Source organism: Oryctolagus cuniculus, chromosome 13 (assembly GCF_964237555.1).
Source record: "Oryctolagus cuniculus chromosome 13, mOryCun1.1, whole genome shotgun sequence".
Lineage (NCBI taxonomy): Eukaryota > Metazoa > Chordata > Mammalia > Lagomorpha > Leporidae > Oryctolagus > Oryctolagus cuniculus.
The window spans coordinates 63,548,485-63,573,358 of record NC_091444.1 but is presented as its reverse complement, the minus strand read 5'-3'; the positions used below and the strand labels follow the sequence as shown (position 1 = coordinate 63,573,358).

The following is a 24,874-nucleotide window of genomic DNA, read 5'->3' as shown; positions in this document are numbered from 1 at the left end:
ACTGCGTAAGCACCTGGAATTGGAAATACAGGAAAGACTATAAATACCTGGTAGCAGCATATGATTTGTTGCTGAAGATCTGGGGAGACTGACCTTCAAAGACTGTTGTTCATACTCTTATGTTGCCATTACAGTCATATGAGAAATATCAAATGACTTGTTCATTTCTTTCTCTCTATGCTCCCTTCAAATAAATTAAATGTTTAAATATATTTGATGGACAGAGACAGGTTGAGAGAGCTCCCATCTGCTGATTCTCTGTTCTGATGATCTGAAGCCCAGGGCTAGGCACTCAGTGCAGGTCTCTGGAGCGGGCGTCCAGATCCCGGTTTCTTGTGCTACCATGGCCCTTCTCAGGATCTACAGGCACAGGAACCAGGAGCCAGGAGCCAGAGCTGGATATTGGTCCAGGTGCTCAGATGTGGCATGTAGGAGTCTTAACTGCTAAGTTAAACGCCTGCCTCTCAAAATTCTAACAAATTGAAGAGAATTCCTTTTCTCTTTGTTCTTTTATTTATACTGTAAAAAAGCACACAATATTTACTTTTAGAAATATAGTGAATGATAGTGATTTGGTAACATCGAAAGTTTGGTAGAGGATCAGTGTGGGAAGAATTAAAGGAGCTGCCAGTTTGCTGCCATTATATGCACCTGAGGCTACACAAGTCAACCCAGCTCTAAACATGTCTTTTCAGTAAAATAAAATGATGGCTTGAGTGCAGAACTTTGATTTTCCTGTTTGAATTATTGAGAACTATTCAGTTTAATATGTTTCCATTTAATTTGTCAAGAAAATGTTTACAGTTAATGATGCTATTCATTAATTTAGTACACAAAAGCTGAGATTTACAGTTAAATGCTTCTGACTTGATACATGCTTTATCATTTCTAAATGGGATTTTACCTTGTGTTGGGTGATGCAGGAGTGTTTTGAGAGAAGTGCCAGACGAAAGAAAGAAGAAAGGAAAGATACTGGTTTAAAACCAGAACAGGAAACTAATGTAGTGGTATGCTAGGCTGCAATAACAAAATACCACAGACAGATGCTTTGAACAATAGAAATTTGTTTTCTCACAGTTCTGGAGGCTTGAGGCCCAAGATCACAAAGTGTGCAAACTTGGTTTCTACTAAAGTCTCTGTCCTTGGCTTGAAAATGTCTGTCTCCTCCCTGCCTTCATCTTCTTTCTTCAGTGCTTGTGTGCCCAGATTCCCTATTAAGAACACTTGTCAAGTTGGCTCACCCTGAGATCTCATTTTAATAATCACTTCTTTAAACACTCAATTTCCTAATGTAATCTGTTGTGAAATACTGGGGTTAGGACTTCAATATATGAATGGAAGAGGGGGCACAATTTAGCCCCTAATAATACAGTGTTTGAAATTTGCTCAATTGTTGTAAAGATGAACTATATGCTGGGAATCTATAATAAAGTTCAACATCTGGGCATCCCTAATCATTTCTGTGGGAATGCCTCTATTCGAATGCTGGATGAATTCTTTCAAGCCTTACCCATTAACTTTCCCCATAAATACAATGTAGGGCCTTTACGTCCCTCTATAAATGTTTAAATCTTATGAGATTGTCTTCCTTTCTGTGTGTGCGTGTGTTTGTTGGGGGGGGGGGGGGATCTTCCAACATGAATATCTTGACTTTATGTATGTCTGCAGAAGCAATCAGAAGCAAAAGCAGTTCTCATCCAAAGTGCTGTAGTCAGAAAGACCATGAAATCAGGAGGCCTAGGTTGTTACTACTTCAGTTGCTATATATGTATGATCTTTGGCAAGCCTTTTCACCAATGTCAGCTTTAATTTCCTCATCTCTAAAAAGGTAGACAACATGCTCTCTGACATCCCACTCAGCTTCAATATTGAGTGATTTATTCATTTATTCAGCCAATATTGTCAACTGCTACTATGTGGCAAACTGTTTTAGGAATTGGGGATATAGCATTAGTTCAAGACAAAGTCCCATATGGGGAAAATGGAAAACAAATGGCAATATGGTAAATTTAATACCAACCATATCACTAATGACAGTAGATGTAAATGATCTATATAGCACAATTGAAAGACAGAGATTACCATGCTGAGTAAAAAGGAAGAACCAACTATTTGCTGCTTGCATGGAATCAACTTTAAATATGAGATAAAAGTAGATTAAAAGCAAAAGAATAGAAAATTATATGCCATGCTCACTCTAAACAAAAGAAAATAGAGTGGCTGCATTAATATATGATTTCAAAGCAAGTTATATTACTTGAAATAAGGAGAATCATTTAATAATAATAGAGGACGTCATTTCATAAAGAATCTAACAATGAGTTATGCATACTACAAAATGTATGATGCAAAACTTAGTAGAGAGTATAAGACTATAGAGATTATAAACAATCTATGGGTCAAAGAAGAAATCAAGAGAGAAATCAGAAAATAGTTTAAACTAGCTAGAAATGAAAACAAACCGAACTGTAAAATATAGCTTAAATAGGGAATTTTATGGTACCAGATGACTGTGTTAGAAAAAGACAGGCCTACCTAATGTCAGAGACTTTAGTTTCTATCTTAAGAAACTAGAAAAATATCTAAGACTAAGTGTACTGTAAGTAGAAAAAAGAAAACAAAGATTGGGACATCAATCAATGAAGAGCAAGCAGGATAATAGAGATCGATGCAAGGAAAAACTGGTTCTTTGATAAGATCTTTTTTTTTTTTTTTTTTTTTTTGGACAGGCAGAGTGGACAGTGAGAGAGAGACAGAGAGAAAGGTCTTCCTTTGCCGTTGGGTCATCCCACAATGGCTGCTGCGGCCGGCGCACCGCGCTGATCCGAAGCCAGGAGCCAGGTGCTTTTCCTGGTCTCCCATGCGGGTACAGGGCCCAAGCACTTGGGCCATCCTCCACTGCACTCCTGGGTCACAGCAGAGAGCTGGACTGGAAGAGGGGCAACCGGGACAGAATCCAGCGCCCCGACCGGGACTAGAACCCGGTGTGCGGACACCACAGGCAGAAGATTAGCCTATTGAGCCGTGGCACCAGCCTCTTTGATAAGATCTTTAAAACTGACATATTTCGGCCGGCGCCGTGGCTCTCTAGGCTAATCCTCCGCCTAGCGGCGCCGGCACACCGGGTTCTAGTCCCGGTCGGGGCTCCGGATTCTGTCCCGGTTGCCCCTCTTCCAGGCCAGCTCTCTGCTGTGGCCAGGGAGTGCAGTGGAGGATGGCCCAGGTGCTTGGGCCCTGCACCCCATGGGAGACCAGGAAAAGCACCTGGCTCCTGGCTCCTGCCATCGGATCAGCGCGGTGCGCCGGCTGCAGCGGCGGCCATTGGAGGGTGAACCAACGGCAAAGGAAGACCTTTCTCTCTGTCTCTCTCTCTCTCTCACTGTCCACTCTGCCTGTCAAAAAAAAAAAAAAAAAAAACAACAAAAACCAAAAAACAAAAAAACAAACAAACAAAAAAAAAAAAACTGACATATTTCTGACCTGACTGTATAGAAGAGTGACAAGAGAGATATTAATACCATGAAATAGAGAGGTGATACTATTAAGGATTTGATGGGTATTTTTTTTTCTTTTTCTTTTGCTCCCCCCATAGGTATTAAGTAAATAATGTCGAATTATTATGTATAACTTCATGCCAATAAATTTAAGAAATTAACTGAAGTAGACAAAATTGTTTAAAAATACAAATTACCAAGAAGAAATAGAGATTACAAATAACATGTATTTGTTGAAGAAATTATGTTTGTGGTTCAACTCCCTCAGAAAGACTTGAGACTAGTATGACTTCACTGCCATTTCTGCCAGACATCTAAGGAACAGTATCAGTTGTGTACAGATTCTTCCAGGAAGCTGAACATGAGGGAAGATATCTCAGCTCATTCTGTGAAGCTGGTACTTACTTGATACCAAAAGCAGGGGGCCAGTGTCATGGCGCTGCACCTTCGGCCATTGCTTTTGACGCTGGCATCCCATATCAGAGCACTGGTCAAGTCCTGGCTGCTCTGCTTCTGATCCAGCTCCCTGTTAACACACCTCTGCTACCCATGTGGGAGATCCGGGTGGAGTTCAGAGTTTCAGGCTTTGTCCAGGACCAGGAGCTTCTTCCAGGTCTCCCATGGGGGTACAGGGGCCCAAGCACTTGGCCCAAGCACTGCTTTCCCAGGCTATTAGCAAGGAGCTGAACCAAAAGTGGAGCGGCCGGAACTCCACAATCGCTCATTTGGGATGCCGACATTGCAGGCAGAGGCTTAACCTACTAATAAGCCACAGCACTGGACCCCAGTTAAACTGTATTTTAAATCCTTACTGTCTTATACTCACAAACAACTCTGCTTTCTTGAGACAGTACTTGATGTACTCGAATGGGGATTCTTGGCATCCCCTAGTGTTACACACAAAATTTTGTCCTTGGCTTTAAAGGGCTCTTTGGAGGTGACCGTGATCCAAAAGGGATTCGAGTAACTGCCCCGGGGACTGACAGTGCTGGACTCAGCTGTGCTGGTCCTGCAGCAGGCATGGGGGTGGGGTGGGGCAGGGAAGTTTGGCTTGCCCAGGGTCACAGATGTCTGACCCACACGCACCTCGGATGGCTGGGTGGGAGCAGGAGCCAAAAGGAGCTCCTGCTTCTAAGGGCCCTGGCCCTGAGGAACAGGTGAGGTCTACAGGTTTCTTTTTAACATAAGCGCCCAGTGCTGACCTGCAGTCAGAGCACAAGCTCTGCTCGGTGCCATTCAGCACTGGACATGCCTGCCGCGTTAGAATGCAAGTCTCACAGAGTCACAGAAACTGGTATGTTGTGGAACAGTTTTGCAGAAGCAGACACACACAATTGGCCTTAGATCAATGCATTTTCCCACTCTTACTGTCACCAATTTACGTTAAATAATGAGGCAGAAATCTTTAAGTTACTGTCTAGAAAGAGTACATTTTAACAAATCAGGTCAAGCACAGTTAAAAATGCATGTTTTCAAAACAAAGGGCCACATTTTAGCTTATGGCACATGTTACAGAGTATTTTAAGTCTCTGCTTTTTTGTCATTCTTTTTGTTCGCCACGTCCACAGTGACCGCAGGGTCTCTTTCGGGATGGAAGCAAATGCAGGTTCCAGTTACCAGCTGGTAATGGCTACTAAAGAACAGTGTGACGTCTTTCTCTGTAGCCGGGAATCTACCAGGAACAGGTTCCTCTGCCGGGGAGCAGAAACCTGCTGCTCTGTTAGGATGACTGGCTCAGGCACGCAGGCCACTCCCCTGCTAGACGGAAGCCGTCACTCGTCCACGCAGTCATGAGTAGAGGCTCTTTGCCAGCGTCACACATGTACACACAAGGACACCGGGGCAGTGAACACTGGAGAATTTATGGTTTTCTTTTTAGAAAACTGAGGTGGTAATTGCCCATACCTGGGAGGGAACTGGGAGACTGGAATTCTGGTTGTGATTTCCTTCTGACTCCCCACTGTACAGATGTTCACAAAATAAATCCTCATCCTTCTGGCCAAAAGTTCACCCCGAGAAATTCTTTTAACCTAAATGGACTTCTCTGGGGCAGTGGGAGTGGGTTTTGCTTACCCCTGCCCTGCTCTTACCGTGTGCTTCCTTTTGAGGCCAAAAATCTAAATGTGCCTTCCAGTTAAGGAAAAGCTGCGACAGTTGAGAGAACGCTACCTGTAACTTTAAAAAACTGAAATACATCTTAAGACACTTTTCAACAGATTACAGGAGAGCTTAAAGCCTCTCCAAATGCCACGTTGCTGCCCAGGATGTTCCTGGCCGTGCGGATCACAGGCTGCCCTCTGTAGCATTGTCTGTCCTCATCCTGCTTCATTTTTCTGTTCACCTTCTGAGTCAGAGACACGCAAACAACATACACACCCTCGTCGTCATTACACCTGCCCCAGAGAAACCCCAGCACAAAGGCAGCATTCCCGTCTGTGAGGTAGGGACGAGCTTACTAACTTGTACTTTTTTAACAGCCTCTTCAGCCAAGTACCAAGAAGAGAAACACAGGAAAGCCGGCAGGGTTGTGATTTTGCTGCAGGACGAGCCTGTGTCTTGTCACGGTGGTTGGTCACCGTGCGGTTTGGCCTGTATGTCACCAGAAGAGAAGTTAGGATGGATTTTCAGTACCTTCCTTCCGCTCTATTCCGTGGTTCACCGTTGTTCTGTTTGACATGGTCCCTCAAACTTTATGTGGAACCAAGTCCCCACCACCGTGTGTTTAGGCTGTTGTCGCGTCTGCCTCACACAGAGGCTCAGCCTTCAGTCTTTTGTACTATTCATTTCATTATTTGCTCTCTAATTTTAGCCTGGAAATGAGTTTTTCTGGGTTGAAATTGGTTAATAGTATTCTTCTTTATTCTTACAGCTTGTACCTCCTTTTAAGCCTCAAGTAACATCTGAGACAGATACCAGATACTTTGATGAAGAATTTACAGCTCAGACTATTACAATAACGCCACCTGAGAAATGTAAGTAGATCTGGAAGGCACTTGATAACATTCTAATGTAACTGGAAAAAATTTTTCCTGGAAAAAAAAGCATTTGATACTTTCTAGGTCAAATTCCACAATGACTGACTTCTTTCCATTTAAGAATGTGGAGTTCCCAGGGCGGAAATAACACAAGGTAGCTGTGGGGAAAGCTCATCTGGGTAGAAAAAATTATAGAGAAAACTTGTAACAGAATCGCAGGCTGATTTGTCTTGCGCACTGCTCTCTAGCAGGAATCTGACGTCAGCGGGTGGGGTCTGCGCTGGAGACCTCCTCTGGCCCAGTCTTGCTGTTCCCCACGCCACCTTCCTGTCCTGAATAGTTTTAAGATTCGCATTAAATTGAGTCACTCCTTTTTACTGAGCTTTCTCTTAAGCAGTAATACCTGTAAAGACACAATTTGCTAGTAATTTTTGATACGTGCAGACTCTGATTTATTAAAATTGTTAATGCACCACTTCAGATTGTTCCATATGTAGTAGTATGTGCCTCGCAGTATGAGAACTACCATAAGTAAGTGGATTTTCAAGAAGGAAAGGTTATCATCCGTAATTTTTAAACATTCTCATGCTGACAAAGGTCTGTGTCTGTCATTGACTTACGAGTGTAGATAGGATTGAGCTGGGGTAATATTTGAATCACTGCAGGAATTTTAATGTCACACTTTTGGTTCACACAATAACATCATATTTTTCTCTTTTTTTTCCTTTATGTCCCTTTTCTTCCCCCCACTCTCTTGCCTTTTAAAAACTTTTTGAGAGGCAGAGGGAAAGAGGGGGAGCAGGAGAGAGAGAGAGAGAAAGAGAAAGCACACTGGTCTGGGGCTAAATTTAGAAGCCAGGAGCTCCATCCAGGTCTCCTATATGGGTGGCAGGAACCCAGTCACTTGAATTATCAGTGCTGCCTCCCGGGTCTGCTTTATTAGCAAGAAGCTGGAGTCTGGAGCCTGAGCTGAGAACTGAACCCAGGAACTCCAGTGTGCCATGTGGGCATTTTAACTGCTAGACTAAGCATCCATTCTCATTGTTTTTAATACACAGTTTAGTTGATGGTGCTACTACATTTTGAGTATCCATCAGAGGGAAGGTTGACATGAAATACTGTTGCAGTTAAGATTGTAGTCAGTAAATTTTAATGGCAAATGGCAAACGAGGAGTCCCTGGGGCCAAGAGTTCTTAATCTGGGACCATGAGCTTCCATCAAGGGAACTCTAACCACCCTGAAAATGTAGACGCAACTGTGTGCACATGTGTACTTTTGTTTCTTTAGATTTGCAAAAAGGCAAGAACTGTTCATTTGATAAGTGAAAGAAAGTGAAACCCAACGAGAAGTCCATGAGCAGGGCTTCCCAAGTTGGCTGATGCCCAGGCCGAGCAGGGGAAACAGCTTGTGCAGTGGGCTGTGGTGGTGGAGCGGTTGGCTTCCACTCTGTCTGGTGTGCTACTGCGGAGATTTCAGAATCACTGAGAGTCAGAAACACCCCCAGAAAAGCCTGTGAAGTCACGGGCGAGCAGCTAAGGACCACTTGAACAGAAATAATGAGCACAGGCCTTGGCCTCAGGTGCCCCCATGGACTGTGGCAGTGTAATGGTCCAGAATGCTGGGCCACCCCAGTGAGTGCTCGGATCAGCCCCTGGGCAGTTTCCACCGTAGAGCATTTGGTAGGCCCTGTCATTTGGGTCTGCCCCTAACCCTAATCAGACCACATCATTTCTCTGCTTAAAAGCTTCCAGTGAGCCGGCGCCGCGGCTCACTAGGCTAATCCTCTGCCTACCAGCGCCGGCACACCGGGTTCTAGTCCCGGTTGGGGCGCCGGATTCTGTCCCAGTTGCCCCTCTTCCAGGCCAGCCCTCTGCTGTGGCCAGGGAGTGCAGTGGAGGATGGCCCAGGTGCTTGGGCCCTGCACCCCATGGGAGACCAGGAAAAGCACCTGGCTCCTGGCTCCTGCCATCGGATCAGCGTGGTGTGCTGGCCGCGGCGGCCATTGGAGGGTGAACCAACGGCAAAGGAAGACCTTTCTCTCTGTCTCTCTCTCTCACTGTCCACTCTGCCTGTCAAAAATAAATAAATAAATAAATAAATAAATTTAAAAAAAGCTTCCAGTGGCTGCCCATCCAGATTACTCACACCGGCTTGCACTGTGCTGTCTGATCTGGGCCTCGTCCGCTGCTCTCCCCTCTCTCTGTTGCATCTTCGCTGCTGCCCGCGTGTTCTGACCACACCTTGAACGTGCCCCACTGCGCGGTCCTTTCCAACTCTGGGATTTGCTGCTCCCGCCGCCTAGGATGCCCTCTGTCCTGGGTGTCTGCAGGAGGAGCTCCTTCTTCCTCTTCAGCTCCTAGTTCAAGGGCTCGCTTATTGGAGACCCTTCTCTGACCTCCCGGTCTGAAGAGCGGGGTCTGCCGACACCCCCCCCCCCCAACTCTGAGTTCACGTTAGCACCTTTGCCGGCTGCGTTTTCTCTGGTTCTTTGTTGCTTTGCTGTTTCTGCCACTAGAACCTGACAGCAGTGCAAAGGCTGAGCTAGTCTGTCTCATCTCTGGCCCAGCTTCCAGCCAGACGCCTGCCCCAGGGCAGGAGTCCGGTACACACTCCAGGAGCGCGTGAAGAAGCTGGTGGCGAGCTGCCGGGAGCTCAGGGTGAGGGGAGGCCCAGCCCGTGCAGGTGGCACTGTCCCCAGCGGTGCCTGGGTGAGCTTTGTTTGCCTCCTCTCGAGAGCCGCAGTGGGCCTTGGGATACGAAGGTCCTGATGTGAACCTGTCCGCAGCCTTGGTGCTCCCTGACCACTTCCTTTCCTAGTACCTAGAGCTTCTGGCATTTGTGGACTCTGACTGGGGCAGCTCAGACAGACAGAGCTCCATTCGCATAGAGAGGTAGACGGTGTGCATGCAAAAGCCGAGTGGATGTTTTACTTCAGCAAAACCATTGAAATCCCAGCTTGGGAGATAGAGTAAGGTTGAAAAAGCCCTGGACTCAGCCCTGGGAAACCTGCCTTGTGCCACGTCTGCCGCTGACTGGATCTAGGATGTGGTGGACATGTTGTCCTCTGAGCAAAGGCGTTGTGGTGCGAGGCCAGGTCGTCTCACAGCGCCCAGTCTTTGTGCAGCCGTGCACGTGAGAAGGCGGCGCTCTGGGGAAGGCACTAGGGCCCGGCGAGAGCGGGAACAGCTCTGTTTGCAGTTTTGCCTAAGTTGGGTTAACCGGCCTTCAGCAGTGCTTTGTTCTGAGATCTGCCACATGGATGGTGACAGTAGGCCCAGTGGAACACACAACCTGCTGACAGGGGCAGTGTGAGTAGAGGCTGTGGGGACTAAAGTACCCTGCCAGCAGGGTAGGACTGGAAAAGCCAGAGGAGCGCCCTTTAACGTGGGCTACCAATAAGGCATCACATGAACCTCCTTAGCTGGGCGGTTCCTGCACGTGATTGATTGGAATTCCAAAGCCCTGCCAAGGACCCACTCTCTGCAGAATCCGCTTTACCCGCTTTAGCCTTAGCTCCAGGCCCGTGTGGCACTTGTCCTGATGAGGACTCGTCATTTACGGGCCACTTTTTAGAACTTCTAAAATGAGATTTGGGTGTTAGAAGGTGCTTTAAGTCCCCAGCACAGTTTCTAGAACATAACTTGAACCTGGTTTCTCAGCTGGTTTTCAACAACGTAAAAGCCGTCTGGGCCCTGGCCAGTGCAAAAAGGAGAGCCCCACAGTGTCGCCCGCGCCTGCCCCTACAGAGCACCGTCCAGGGGCAGGCAGGGCACTGTCGACTCGCCCTCGTTTCCCTGTTCAGGCTCCCCAGAGAGGAAAGGCGGACGAGAGCCTCCTGGAGCACCGCGGCGGCAGCAGGCGGCGGTGTGTGCAGCCGCTTCTCTGGGGTGCAGCCTCTGCTGCTGCCTCTGCGGCTCAGCGCGCCCCAGCCGGGACGTGCTTTGGGCCCGTGGCTCTTAACAGCAGCTCCTGATTCTGCCAAGGCACCCAGGGCACAGGAAGTAGTTTTAGTTTGACAGTCTCTGGCTATATGGTAGATTGCCTCATGGGGCAGATAAAAGGAGAATCCGTAAAACCTTGAACTGTGATGACATTGAACATGATCTGCTCTTCGTGCCGCTTTGAGGAGTGGGGTGGTGAGAAGCCGTTGCAGCTCCGTCACTGCTAACACACAAAGGTTTGCTCATCAGAGCCCACAGTAGTACCATTTGTGAGCAGTTGTCTTTCCACTTGCCACCTTGCTTTTATAAAACAGAATGGAGTTATTTTTTAGAACAAATCAGCAGTTAGGCAGAATGTTCCCTTTTCTACAAACAGCTGCAGTAACAGGCCAGATTGTCCTCGCTGGTGTTAATTAATTAGAACAGATTTTAGAATGTGTCGTCTTTCGTTACATCCATTAATGGTCCTCTGCCTTCCCAGTCTATTTCTTGAGATCTGGTGGCTTTTGTTGCATGTTATTACATCTGTTAAGTAGGTGCTGTAAGAAAATGAGGCAACTGATGCTCCTTGGATCCAGCGATTGTGTGCAGCATGTGGCGTTGGATATTGGGTTTTTTTCCTCCAGAAAATGTTTTTAAAAACATAGTTCATGTTCTTTGTCATCATTGTATCCTATGAGAGTCCTTTTATAGCAGAAATTTAGAATTATTTATTTTTAAAGATTTATTTATTTATTTGGAAGAGAAGGTAGAGAGAGAGAGAGAGACAGAAATCTTCCATCCACTGGTTCACTACCCAGATGGCCGCCATGACGAGGCCGGACCAAGCTAAAGCCAGCAACATCTGCATCTCCTACATGGGTGGCAGGGGCCTAAGCACTTGGGTCATCTTCCTCTGTCTTCCCAGGCCATTAGCGGGGAGCTGGATCGGAGGCACAGCAGCCAGGACTCGAACCAGTGCCCCTGTGGGATGCTGGTGTCGTAGGTGGCCTTGGAACTTATTTATATACATTGCCTGGGTGCATCAGACTGTGTCTGGAGACAGCTGCAGTGCTACCTGCCACTTCCTGTAGCTCCCCTCACCACAGCCCATGCCCCCGCCCCGCCTCTCAGCTCCTTCTGGGACTCTGTTCGTTAGATATTTCCCTGACTCTGCCACCAAGCCTGAGGCAGCAAAGGGGAGCTGGAGTGATTGAGTCATTTCATGGGTTTAACAGAAAACCAAGGCACGGGCCCTAACTGGGGCTATTTGTGAAATTTAGATCTCTTTGTATTCAGAAATGGAATGAATTTGTTCCTGAAGTGACAGAGTGAAGCGTGTCTTTTCATTGTCAGCCGACACCCAGCCATAACTGCTCTTCCTGCAGAAAGGAGTCGAGCGCTGGCCATGTGGAGAGGCGGGCTGAGGCAGGACAGGCACCAGGCTTCCCCGACGCCGTCTGGGCCCGCCACACGTTTGCTCCACAGAAACACTTGGCAAAACAAAGCTGGTAGTGGGGGAAAACTGTTTCTTTGAAATGTGATTGGCACCTGTCAGTATGTGAACATTAAGATTGCAGCTGCCTTTTCTCTAGAGAGTTTTAGACTCTGACTCCACAACAGACACGCCGCCGCCCCCAGCTCCTGCTGTCTGAAGTGTAGCTGGAAGCACTGCTGAAGGCGTGTGATGGGAAAGGGAGTGGTTGCTTGGTTGGGAAGCAGCATTCTGTAAGGGGGTGGGGGCTCCCGTGTGGAAACAAACGCTGCCTTCGGTTACGGTGGGCTCTGCACAACAGAGGCCCTCAGAGCTCAGTGTGCGGGGTGTGGGGAGCCAGAAATGCTGCCTCATGAAGTGAGTCCCACCTAACAAGGTGGTACCCCGCACGTCAGAGGTCGCAGATGTGGGGTAATGCCAGTGGGCCCCACTTCTTAGAAACTTCTGCCTGGAGAATAGAATCCTGAAAAGAGCAGAAGAGAAATGCTTGTTCTTCAGCTGAAGGCAAAGCACCCTCATTTGTTAAGGTGCACAGCACAGCGGGGTCTGGCCTCTGGTCTTTCTCCCAGGACATGAAATCCATGCTCCCTGGAGAGGATTGGTAATGTACTGCCCACGGAAATCTGGGGAAATAGAATTCTTGGGCTTGAAGAAAAAGTTGTACATTTAAAGGACTTAAGTCCACTGCAGGAGAATATGAGAGTATGTGAAGAGCAGAAGAGATTGCACGTGGAGTATGTCCCGCACTGGACGGAGTCTAGGGGGCTATGGGAACGTTGTTCAGAACGTCAGCCCAGTGCCGGTACACACGGGGCATGTGTTGACAGAGTGACTGCATGGTTGCCCCGTAGCAGAACAGCATCCTGACAGTGCAGGGTTGTCATCACAGGACAGTCAGGGGGAGAACGCGTCATCATCTGTGACCTTTTAAATACAGAAAAACAGGAAAGATTCTTGCAAGGAGGAGCAGCCCGATTGTATGTAGGCTCTTCAGTGCCTTTCAGGTCTCTTCTCCGTGTTGGTTTCCTGATGGACTAGGACTTAGATATTGAGACCTTTTCCTCATTATCTTTGTTTATTCTAGTTTGAAGTCCTATCATAGGAAAATGGGGAATGGTGAGTTAAGGCAGATGGTAGATGTTGACTAAAACTTCACAGGAAGCGTGACTGCAGCCACGCCCAGAGTGCCCTGTGAAGGAGAAATGTGAGCACTTGAAGATATTTGATAGTGGATACTTTGGATGCTGTGGAATTCATTGAATTTGATAATTTTGACACGTATGACTTTATAAAATCAAGTTATTGAAAATTATTCCTTTTTTCATAGTTAGATTGAGTCTTGACATTTTGATATCTTAGAAAGGATTTTATGGTAGTATTCTTGATAGCATGTGTGTTTATGAAAATAACTTTTAAACATGTTTATGGGAGCTATCACCTCTTTTAATTTCCTTATGTTAGAGGTAAGAAAGACCAGAGATGATGTTGCAGCACCATAAATGTAATATTAAAATAGCTGTTTCCTGCCCACAGATGATGAGGATGGTATGGACTGCATGGACAATGAGAGGCGGCCGCATTTCCCTCAGTTTTCCTACTCTGCAAGTGGACGGGAATAAGTTCCTTTCATTCCGCTACTTCACTGTCATCTTAGATTTATTACCGAAAATGATTCTCGGACATCACCACCAGTCCTAGCTCTTAAAGACAGCAGGGGGCACCTTCCGACATCCCAGACTGGTCAAGGGTCTTCACCCCTCGCCACCTTTCACCCACAGAGAACACATAGACGCAAACACACTCCAGTTTTTGTTTTTGCATGAAATTGTATCTCAGTCTAAGGTCTCATGCTGTTGCTGCTATTGTCTTAATATTATAGCAACTTTAAGAAGTAATTTTACAATCTTTGGAAGTCATGAGCCCACCATGTTCATTTGTGCACCAGTCGTCATCTTTTATCTTTTAGTTTTTGTTTTTCCCCTAACAGTGAAGGCTAAATGAGATACGCTGATTTAGGTACATTTTTTTAACTTTCTAGAAGATAAATCAAAAACTAATTAGACTAAGAAGAATTAGTTTGTAATTCCGAGCAAGCACCTGTGGAAGGGTGGTGATGTGCAGGTGGAGAGCTTGTGGAGCGCACATCAGATGAATGCACACCGTAGGTGCTGCATCACTGAGACCGGGCTGGGACTCGCAGGAAGCACTGAGGGAAGGATGAACAACTGCTGAGACACAGATGCTATTTTTTTTTTTTTAATTCTTGTCGGACACTGCAGAGGAAGCCCAGTATCACACGTGGACATCCAGACTTCACGGGCAATCATGGGCAGATGAACATTGCTGCACCGAGAGATGAAGGTATTTACGCAGAGTCATGTAAAGGGTCTTAGGATACAGTTTGCGCCAGAGAGCATTTTTTCCCCTGTGCTTGGAAACCTTTTTCCCTTCTTGATAATTATCACCTCTGATGGCTGAAGAATGTAGACAGATACAGTGATCCTGCTTCTCACCAAAATTTGTTCACCAAGGTAAACAGTGTTTGCCTTACTAGTTTTCATTTTTTACTTTCAGTTCTACGTGAATTAGTCTTTTCTCAAACGTTAAAACTTTGAATGTCCTTTTATGATTTTGTTTATATTGCAGTAGTATTTATTTTTTAGTGATGAGAATTGTATGTCATGTTAGCAAATGCAGCTCCAACTTATATAAAATAGACTTACTGCAGTTTCTTTTGACCCATGTGCAAGGAATGTACATGCCAATGAGAATCAAATGCACTTTTTCTCCAGTGTTTAAAGAAAATGATATGGCTCTGAAGTTACATATTGGTTAGAATTGGTCTTTGGGAGAAGAGATGCTATCATTTGACCCCTGGGTGCTGAAAATTAGAAAATCCATGCCAAGGGGTTAATGAAACAAGTAGATCTTGATGATTACTCACTGAAGAACTGAAGTGTTATGATGGCCTGGCAACATAATGCAATGGAGAAAATTAAGACCTGAATGATAAGAAATGAACTTTCCTTGGCAAAATGAACACATCTTGAATATTCACTAAGTAGGCAGTAAAGGATTAGAACCTGTTGTGTTTATTCTGATCATGGTACATTTATCACTCAATTAAGCCATCAGGGAAAACAAAACAAAACAACACCTCCAGCTTTTCTTTTTCTGTATATATTCATGTCCCCAGATTCCAACATTTCTCACTGAAAGGGGACATGTATGCAAACCTCATCTTTCTCCTTCATTAATGATGATCTTCAGATTCAACCCTTTGGTGCTAGGAGCTGACATTTTCCAAAGCAGCCTGTGAAGTCCAAGGGGCTGGGGGCATTCCTGTGGCAAGCAGGAGGCCACCCCACTCCATGGAGTGATCATGGAGATGTACTTCAGTTAATCTGACAGCTCCCAAACGGAAGACTACAGCGTGACACAGTGTTATGATTGCGTTGCATGCAAGAGCAAGTGACTCTCTCAGTAGGATGAATCAGATTCACAATGCAGATGTCTTAGCCTCTTGACGCTAGAAGTGTGGCTTTACAGCTCTGAAACCACTGCTGGCGGTGGGTGGGCCTCTGGCACTGATGGGGGATTAAAGGGCATTTTACTAAGGCAGCTAAGACATATTCAGACATAGGTTTTATAATTTTTCATATTTCTACCTAAGTAGAGTTCATCCTTGGTATTGAGTAGGAAGCTACAGTAAATGGTAGTTCACTCTTACACATTTAGCTTGACCTTTTTTCCCCCCAGTATGGAATTATGTTGAATGTTTCACATTGACAAGAAAGTAGGCTTGAAGGTTTGTCCTTTAAGTTGTCTTGCACCCATCATATAAGAAGGAAACAGGTGAGAAGAAGAGAAGGAAAGTGAGACTGGCTGATGTTCGGAGCATTTATTCCTTCAGAGGGAAACCGCGACACTAAAGCTCATAGCTTCCTGTGGTTTTGTTTTTTTCCCCCTAAATCTCAAGTTGATTTCCATGACCTTGGCCAAGGATACTTCCTGAAGATGAATGACAGTGCTCCAGGCTGGCTGCTACCCACAGCTGGCTTTCAGTCACACCTGGGGTTCACTTACTCAACCCTCAGATTCTGTTAGTGTCTTTCTTCTTGGGACTCCCCGATTTTCACTCCAGATCTCAGCTGGCATGGAGGAATAACAGAGGAACAGAAATGTATGTAGAGGGAGATTACTAAAACTTCCCTTGTGTTGCCCGTAGCTGTAGTTTGGGATCCTGGCAGGTAGAAGATCTGAAACCTGAAATCATCCTGTCAGAACAGAGTTCAGACTGTGCAGGCTCCGGCTCGCACTAACCATCATGCAGTTTGAACCTCTTGTCAGATACATAGCCATCTTGGAGGAAATTGGCCATTTCTGCTGGGATTGTTGGCAGAGTTGCTAATGGCTTTGCTTTCTATACACTAATTACATAGCATTATTCCAGTATTGTTTTCCATTTCCCATACTGATTTCCGGCTTCTTAAAGCTGACTGTTCATGCAGGGGCCACTTGCTTCTCCTAGAGTACAATAGTAAGGGCCTTCCTTACTAACTGCAGGGTCTATATATTACACCTCAATGTACACACTTTGCTGCTACTGTTTGTACTGTCTACAGTAGAATTTCCTTATCTTGCTCCTGGTAGTGCATTACAGGCAAGCATGAAATGTAAAGTATTTATTTAAATAAAAAAGAAAACTTCTAAATTGGTAATTGAATTACCTCCCTGTAGCTTTATAGTTTGTGACATTTCTTGACCTTGCTAGTTCTTTCCTTAGATCCGCGCAAGATCTAGTTATCTGGTTAAGGATTTTAAGCAGAAGCAACTATGAACCCAAGAAACTGTATTACTATTACTGTTGGTCATACTAAAACTGTTTATTTCCTTAAGTATATGACCCACAAGGATGTGAAATAACTACAAGAAACTGTTTTTGTACACTGTACATCCTTAGTATTTTTACACGTATATGATAGGGATGCACATTATTTTCCTTCGTACAGACAGCTTAAATAAAGCACTATGTCAATCTGCTACTTCTCTGTTTATTGTTGTTGGATGTGGTTCTGTAATCACAGAAAACTGAATCTTCCTTTCTGGAAAAGAAATTTTTAATAGCTCCCACCTGGTAATAATGTACCCCGTATACGATGTGACAGGAAAACACGTGAATTCCTTGTAGCTCAAAACACACGAGACTATTTTACTTCAGTAAAATGGCAGTAGTGCAACTGTATAAACTTTGAGGAAGGGCTGCTTCCAGAGGGGGGGCTACCAGCCCCCTTAACACTGGGTATGAGACAGCTCTGTGAGCAAGGGATGCAGTAGGGCTCACTCCAGACCTTAATCTTCATAACAAATGGTTTGAACCCAGGCTTCTTAAGGAATGTAGCTCATCATTAATGTCTTCCTGAGAATGTACTGCTCTGCACACTTCCTCTCTACAAGTGTATTTCTAACACTTCATAGCCCATTCACAAACTCAGACATGGGTTACGGAGGGGTAGGATGGCTGGCCTACAGTGTGATTTCTGTTGACTCCTTTTGGATGGGGCTTGTCTTGGATTTTACCTCAGAAAAGCTATCATAGAAACTTGCCTTCCTTTGCCCCTGTGGCTAAATCAGTGTGAGGAATGGCTTTGGGGACCAGAGTCAGTCAGGCACGCCTGTCTCTGTCACACAGCCAAATTTGAGGGCATTCTTACTTGTGTTCTTCTCTCAGAACCACTGGGGGTGACAGATCCAGGAGGCTAAAATAAAGTAACCTCTATAATTCCTTAAAGGTGCTATTTTTAGAATATTGTATAATGTATTCACAGTATACCTAAAAGAGAACCAAGGACAATTAAAATATCTTCTGTGACAGCCTTCATGTCTAGCACATTGGATGAAATGAGAAACTTCTGAATCGGAATAGAAGTTCTACTATTTCAGGCTTGAACCTTTTACATACTCGAGAGACTCAAGTGTTCTCTGTGTGTGTCTCATGCCACTGATCCTCATCGATTCCGAGAGGCAAGGCTGAACATATGGTCACATCGGATCTGTGTTGAGATGATGATGATGACTGGTGGTGGCGGCGGCTTGCTGGCTAGGGAGAACCGCCTGAGGTCGGGGACTTGTTCCAACCACAGCCTTGCCTTTAGGGTTTCATTGTCATCCTCAAACACAATGCAAAAATTTCAGCATCCATCATGTTTATTACTTTAAGCATGTGAGGGCTTAACTGTGTATAGTAGAAATACTATTTTAGATTAAAATAATGATCTGTGTACAGATATTTGATAAACTCTACGTAAATTTTCTAATTTCACTAAGTATGTTTTTAGGCTTCTCTCAAATACTGCATTATCAAGGAAAAAAAAACCTGACGCCATCAAGCCAAAGATGCTTTACTGTCAGTCTGTGTGAACAGAATGGAAAGAATAGTACATAGTGCTTCCTGGTGTCTCCTGATTGCGCACAGACGAGGATGAGGAATAATAATGGAGTCTGGCAGGATGCTAATTAAAGGCAAATAAAGGTGAAGAATGATACACAGATCACAAAAAAGGAAGAAAAGTGAATGGCAAGGAAAAAGTTTGGTCCTATACACTCTGGCCTCGGGAAAATGTGCCTTTGGGGTGCGTTTTGTTCATCACTACAAGGCAAAAAGGAAACATCATGATTCAAGTCTTTAAAAAGTTCATTTACTGAAATCCATGTGTATCACATTTCATACACATGTGCAGGTTCAGGACGCATCACGTCAAGCCTTTTCTGGAAACACACCAGGCGCTCTCCTCCGCTAGTGTCACTTCAGCTCTCTCCCTCTCTTAGGACAGGGCCAACAAACCTGGCAGTGAGGACCAGCCCGCTCGAGTCCGAGGCGGCGTCACCCCGGGAAGGTCGTGGTGCGTTGTGGCATACTAAGAACCAATCGGATGACTGTAAATACCTCTTTGTAAATCATTTATTTCACTCTGTTTCATCCAGGTCAGCAATCAGATTGTGGCATGCTGGGTAACTGGAAAAAATAATAAAAAGTAAGTTTAAATAGATCATGTTCTTCAATGTGATTTGTCTTGATCTCATTTGCTGGTTTAGTCACCTTTTATGACTTTAAAAATTTTTGGAGAAAAACATTTCTTTTGCTTTAAATGGGGAAATGATACATAACTAACATGGAACTGAACATTGTATCTCGTTTTTAACCCTAGATCAAAGCTCTCATCTAGGACGAATATGAGGTTAATGATTTTGTGTCAGGGCTTAGAATCTGAAAACCACCTGTCCTCACACATCCATGTGCCTCTGAAATCCGGGCAATCTGATGTGGGAACGTGGCCAAAGAGCCGTTTCTCTCTTCCCCTGTCCAGGAAAGGAGACACTAACTTGTGCTAGAATCGGTTTACTGAAAAGTCAGCTGACATTATGGTACATAAAAGAAGGAAAACAAGGGGTAAGAGATTTCTAGACAGAGTGTCAACTGAACTGAAACCCAGACTCTCCGCTGTGCACGGTTCATCATAGCGTGCCATTAGGAAATGACATTTTCACATGGAAACCTGGGCCATGCCAGGAGAGGGAATTTGGTGTGCTGTGGTCTCTTATTTAAAAAGGTTGCAAAACTATTTCATGCAGATTGGGCTGGGGGCAGAACCAGAAGTCAGCCTCTGCTGCTGTGGCTGTTCTGATGAGTTTAAACACCAGGAGGAAGTGACGTTCCACAAGGCGTTCCAGTCCCTCTTGGACAACACAAGCCTCCAGTGCAGGAGAGCGCCAAGGTGGTATTTTCCAAATCCCAGTTTTCACAAAAACAGATGAGGAACACAATGCAGTGGTTCCCTCGCTGGGAACCACTTTCAAGAAAAACATGGGCGTTGACACAGCCCAGCATGGTTCCCTGCACTAGAAGAACAAGGGGCTCTTGTCAACACCGCTTACGCCATGGCTAGCTGGGGATTTCCATGCCAGGACCATGAGTGAAACTGAAGTTGAAGTCAAAATTCACACAAAAGAAAGCATGAAGATAAGTGTGTTGCCTTTAAAACAAACAAAAAAACCAAAACACCTAAAACCCTTATCTGAGAGAGAAAGCTGCCATCTGTTGGCTCACTCCCCCAAATGCTCTCAGTGGTCTGGTTGGGGCCGCAGTCAGGAACCCGGAACTCAGCCCAGGTCTCCCATGACCTGCACAGAACCCAGTTACTTGACTCATCACCTACTGCCTCCCAGGGTCTGCATTAGCAGGAAGCTGCAGTTGAGGAGCCGGGGGCCCCAGGTACTCTGATAGGCAATGTGGGGATTTAGCTGCTAAGTTCCAAGGCCTGTTGCCTTTTTCATTTTAAAAAACAAGGTTTCAGTTCCATTTCAACTAGATCCCACAGTGTGAGACTGCTGAGGAAGCTTGAATGGGGAAGTCCGTGTTGAAATGGTTTCAGCACAGGGTAATTGGAATACTGTGGGCACGGCCCAACCCCACACTGTACACGTGGGGGCTACTGCGGGAGGCGCCCTTGGCACCAAGTCAACTTGTGGCATGATCAGTACAGCCGTCAGGGCTGGGCGGAGATGGAGGCCTGCCTTAGAGCACACAGGTGCACCTGCTCTCTGGGCCCTTCCCGAGCGAAGAGAACAAATGGAAGGCAACCCACTGTCTCCCCACAGCAGATCGGCTCTTGCCATCCTTGGCAGTTTTTGATGAAAAGCCCCAAGTTCAACCTTTGTTTGACATCCTAGTACTCACTCAGTGCCCCATGCCCAGGTTTCTCAGCCCCATGCCGGACATGCACCAGTCCACTGTGCTAGAACCTGCCCATGGCAAATGGGACCCCTTGGGTCCTCAGGCTGCTGCCCACTTGATGTGACCATCAAACACATGAGCTCCATGTAGAACTCACCTGCTTGCCTCTTACTCCCACCTGGGCTGGCCCAGGGCCGAGCCACCAAATGGCTCCCCTTGCCTGCCGAGTGCTGGCAGCCTGAATGCTCCCGAGATGGGGTCTCCCATTCTCCTGTGACCTCGAGTACAAGACAAGCATAGAGCACAACAGGCAGACATGAAACGAAGTCTCAGGCTGAACCTTGGTAGAAAAGATACCCGACCTGTACACCCATGATTCAGAATACAGACCTGAACTGGAACTAAGAGGTGCTGCAGTTTTTTTGTTTTGTTTTTAATCAAGCACCAAGCAACTGGCTTTGAGCCGCATCGTGCCTGTAATTTATCTTCAGACTCAGACCACTCTGCTGAAACCAGTGACCCCCCACTTCTGTGGGGCCCTGAGCTGTACCTATTTGAGGAACAGCAACAAATGGAGGGCAACCCACCCTCTCCCCTCAGATCGGCTCGTGCCGTGACAGCCAGCGCCCCCTTGGGCCCAGTCTGTAGTAAGGCACATTTCTCAGGGCTTCCCCACTCTGCTCCCCTAGGTGTGCCCAGAGATAGAGCATGGCTCACCTGCTCTGAGGCATCAGCGCTCGTGGGCCTGGTGTGCCCCACCTGCCGCTGTGCCCTCAGCCACCGCCCCCCCCCCGCCCCCGCTCAGGGGGCTGGTTCTGCGTCGCAGGGAGGGGCAGCTCAGGGAGGGGCAGCTGACCGGCGCCCCGGCAGCTGCTGTTCTCAAACACCCCCTCCGCGAGCACGCCGCCGCTCACCCATTGTCTGCTCTCATTTTCACTCCTCACAGCCTGCTCTCCACAAACCCCTGACTTTTGTGCCTAATTTATTTCTCAAGTTTGACTTTAAGTTCCAGTTGAACAAATGAGTTGCTCGGGTGACCTGAATTGTTCCCCAGGCAACCACGCGGTGGGGGGTCCGCCTCAGCGCCTTTGTTCCCAGGCAGGCAGGGCCGGGGAGACCAAGGTTGCACCTTGTCCTGCTCTGAGCTCCCTGCCCATAGCCTCAGGCCCGTGCTGCTTCCATTTGTTTCTCTTCTCGGTATCTGCACCCAGCCCCTGGCAGCCCCTGCAGAGGCAGCCTCCTCCCTCTCGCCCTCACGGCCCTCCGGCCCTCGGTGGTTCCCAGGCACATGCCTCTCCTTGCCTGGCCCGAGGCCAGAGCTCCGGGAACCCCCCCTGCAACTCCTCCTCGCATCCTGGGAGCGAGCCTGCTGCCCAGCAACTTTCTCAGCAAGGGCCTTCTCCCCCTACCCACCAGGCTACCCAGCCCCTTCCATACAGCGCAGAGCCCAGGTCTCTCAAGATCAAGTTCCTTGCCCAGCCCTCCGTGTCACTTCACCAGGCCTTCCTGTGTGTACAGCATGAGCACTTCTTGTCTCCAGTGCCCCTCCAAGCCTTCCGAGAGCCGGGAACCCTGCTAGATTCAGAACCGTTTGTGCTGGGCTCCGGGGAACGTGAGGAACTCCCTGTTAAAGAGAAACTGGCTTTTGTTCGTTTTGCCAGAAGCCAAGTGCAGAGGAAGCGAACAAGTCGGTCTGGAGTGGCCCGGAGCTGAGGTTTGCCATCGTCACCCTGCCAGCCTCTAGGCAACCCTGGCGGTTGTGCGCCAGGCTGTGAGCGCACGCCGGAGCAGCCAGGTTTGAGATTCGTGACACTAAGAAGTCAAATTTGGAAGGCAACCTGGAGAAAACAGCCCCAGGAACCCCCAGTGGTCACAGGTGCCCAGAGAGGGTGCCCTCACGGGGCTCGGAAGAACTGTGGCCCCAGAGCTAGGATGCTCCCCTGGCGGGGGCAGTGGCGCTCCACCGAGACACAGCAGCGCTCTGCCCCGCCTCTCCCCAGCTCCAGAGGACGCTCTCGCCCCGGGGCATCGTCCCTGTCCCCGGCTCCTCCTCTGGCAGAGCTGCTGTGGGAATCTGGCCGTTGCCAGCTGCTAAGTGGGGCAGGAGTTCATGGCGAGGTCACCGCGGGCCAGCGATTCATTCTTCCCTCCTAGCTGCCCGGCTCCGCCCATCAGGACAACAAGCCCTGCAGCAGCCAGAGCTCAAAGCCTGGTCCCCGGACCCTGGGCCTGGCCTTGCTACCCCTCAGCTCCCAGAAGGGAACAGAGCCATAGAAGCTAGAGAAATGAAAAGGCAGACACAGGGCGAGGCTGCCCCGTAGGTGAGAAAGGGCTACACGGGAAGCAGCGTCTCCAAGCCGGGCTTGGCATCTGCCATGTGACCAGGAGGCATCCCCCTGGCAGGCCAGGGACAGGGGGTCCGGCGTGTGTGGCGCCACCTCGGAGCTCACTCAGACAGGAGCGTTCCTTCTGTAACCAAGGGACCCGAGCCTGGAATCTTAGCCGAGTCCCACGAGTCAAGAGAAGGTCCTCTGCCCGTGGGCAGGTGTCTGTTTTATATGAACCATGTCTCCATGGTAAATAGATTTTGAGAATTCCCAAAGGACAGACAGTGTCACCAACAGCAGAGAGTAGAGCCTCTGGCTGCCTCGTGTTTGAAAGCGTTAAAAATAAAGACAACATTGACATTTGGGGTTGTAATGTGACGGAATTACAGTCTTTTAAAGGCAAGAACCACTTATCTACACTACATGTAATATTCAGTGTTTTGTTCACTTGTCTAATTGGATTAAAATATTTAGCTCCCTTTAAAATCTCGATTGTGAATTTATATTGCAAAATGTACTGTCTGACTCAGGAAGCACTAAGTGGAGCGCGTCTATCTGAAGCAATATAAAATTCAACTTAGTTTTCTTCCATGATTCTTATTCAGAAAGTATTCAGTCTTGGACAAAGTGAACTGTTAGCAGAACAGCAAGTCTGGCTTAAATGAAGTCCTGTGTGCTTTTCAATATTAATCACAACGCAGGGCACTCAGTTAAAACAAAAAACAAAACAGGAAGTTAACCTATGCTGCGGAGTGATGCAAGCAAGTTTCTCTGAGGGTCACAGGAGCCTTCTGGTAGAAGCGCAACACCCGGGGTCTTATGTCAGGCCCGAAAAACACCCAGGCAGCAGGGAGTTAATGACATTTTAGCTGCATATGTTCAAGTTTGTTTAAAAAAATATGCAAGTCACTTTGGTTGACAGTGTCTTGTACACAGTTTTGAAAGAATCAGGGCAAACTTTAACAGAGTCAGTTTTTATTTGAAAAATATTTTCTGGGAATGTATCAGTGTTTATTTTTGAGACTGACAATTCGGGTGAAAATCAGGATAAAAACAAAAAAACAACAATTTGGTTGAAATCAAATTGTTTGTTTTCATCTATTTAGAATTCTTTCCAAAAAAATCTTGGTTCAGGAGGAGGCCTTCTAATGTATTTTATTCAGTGTATTTGCTGTTCTATTCAAGCACCATCTGTCTTGCAGGTAGCTAACTTGGTGGGAGCTCTTAAGTCAGCGGGGTGAAGCCCCCAGGGGTCCGGAAGGATCATGGCAAACAAGGTGACCACTTCTGAGTCTCTACGTGGGCCACCCGCACAGACTTATTGCTGCAGGCACCCCTAAGCCAAGCCGCTGCAACCAGAGCTGCCCGTCCTGGGCCCGCCTCCTCCCGCCTTGTTCCTGGTCCATCCCTTCCTGCCTTGAGCAGCACCTGCACCTCTGCTTCCCGTGCGCGTTCGCGGCTCTAGTCTACGAGTCCCCTGGTGTAATGAGATAATCTCGATGATCCTGATATAATCACATATGCTGCTGGATCCGTGCACAAGTACAAATCAAATTAGAAAGTGAATCTGCTGCCAAGAATGCGTAAAAGTCACAGGGCCAGCTGATTCACCACCGACAAGTCAGTTTCAGACTCTGTTTTCTAAACTGTAAATGACTCATAGGAAGGGACTAAAAGAAGTCACTCCCCAGACTGAACCCTGAGGACGGTTGAACCACTCAGCCTATTGAGGGTGACAGCTCTCCACAAACGCAAGCCAGCTGAAGCCATCATCACTATCGAGTCCACATATAAACACATCCCACTTCCTGATGTCCACGTGGACCTCCACGTGCACCCACAGTTTGTCTCTCTCCCAGATGCCACTCTCCCCCACAGACCAGTCTATTTCCTTACCAGCTGGCTCCAGCCTTCCTGGCCAGATGTTCA

The 24,874-nt window shown here is 47.0% G+C and overlaps 2 protein-coding genes across 42 annotated transcripts in view; one reads left to right on the top strand and one right to left on the bottom strand.

The window, feature by feature from the left end:
* Positions 1 to 18,933, top strand: part of AKT3 (AKT serine/threonine kinase 3) — a 307,020-nt gene extending 288,087 nt beyond the window's left edge. For 6 of the 7 annotated variants that reach the window (XM_070055614.1, XM_051820802.2, XM_051820800.2 and 3 more), the window contains 2 exons: positions 6,364 to 6,466; positions 13,418 to 18,933. In XM_070055614.1, coding sequence (XP_069911715.1) covers positions 6,364 to 6,466; positions 13,418 to 13,503 — 189 coding nt within the window. In that variant the 3' untranslated portion in view covers positions 13,504 to 18,933. The remainder of the gene's footprint in view (positions 1 to 6,363; positions 6,467 to 13,417) is intronic. The other variant, XR_007909725.2, reaches the window with a different exon arrangement.
* Positions 18,561 to 24,874, bottom strand: part of SDCCAG8 (SHH signaling and ciliogenesis regulator SDCCAG8) — a 270,085-nt gene continuing 263,771 nt past the window's right edge. For 29 of the 35 annotated variants that reach the window (XR_007909721.2, XM_051820787.2, XM_051820789.2 and 26 more), the window contains one exon: positions 18,561 to 18,899. Coding sequence is in view for 27 of the 35 variants with exons in the window: in XM_008268183.4 (XP_008266405.1) it covers positions 18,851 to 18,899 (49 nt within the window). In the remaining 8 variants the exon portion in view is untranslated. The remainder of the gene's footprint in view (positions 18,900 to 24,874) is intronic. The other 6 variants (XR_007909718.2, XR_007909716.2, XR_007909720.2 and 3 more) reach the window with 1 other exon arrangement.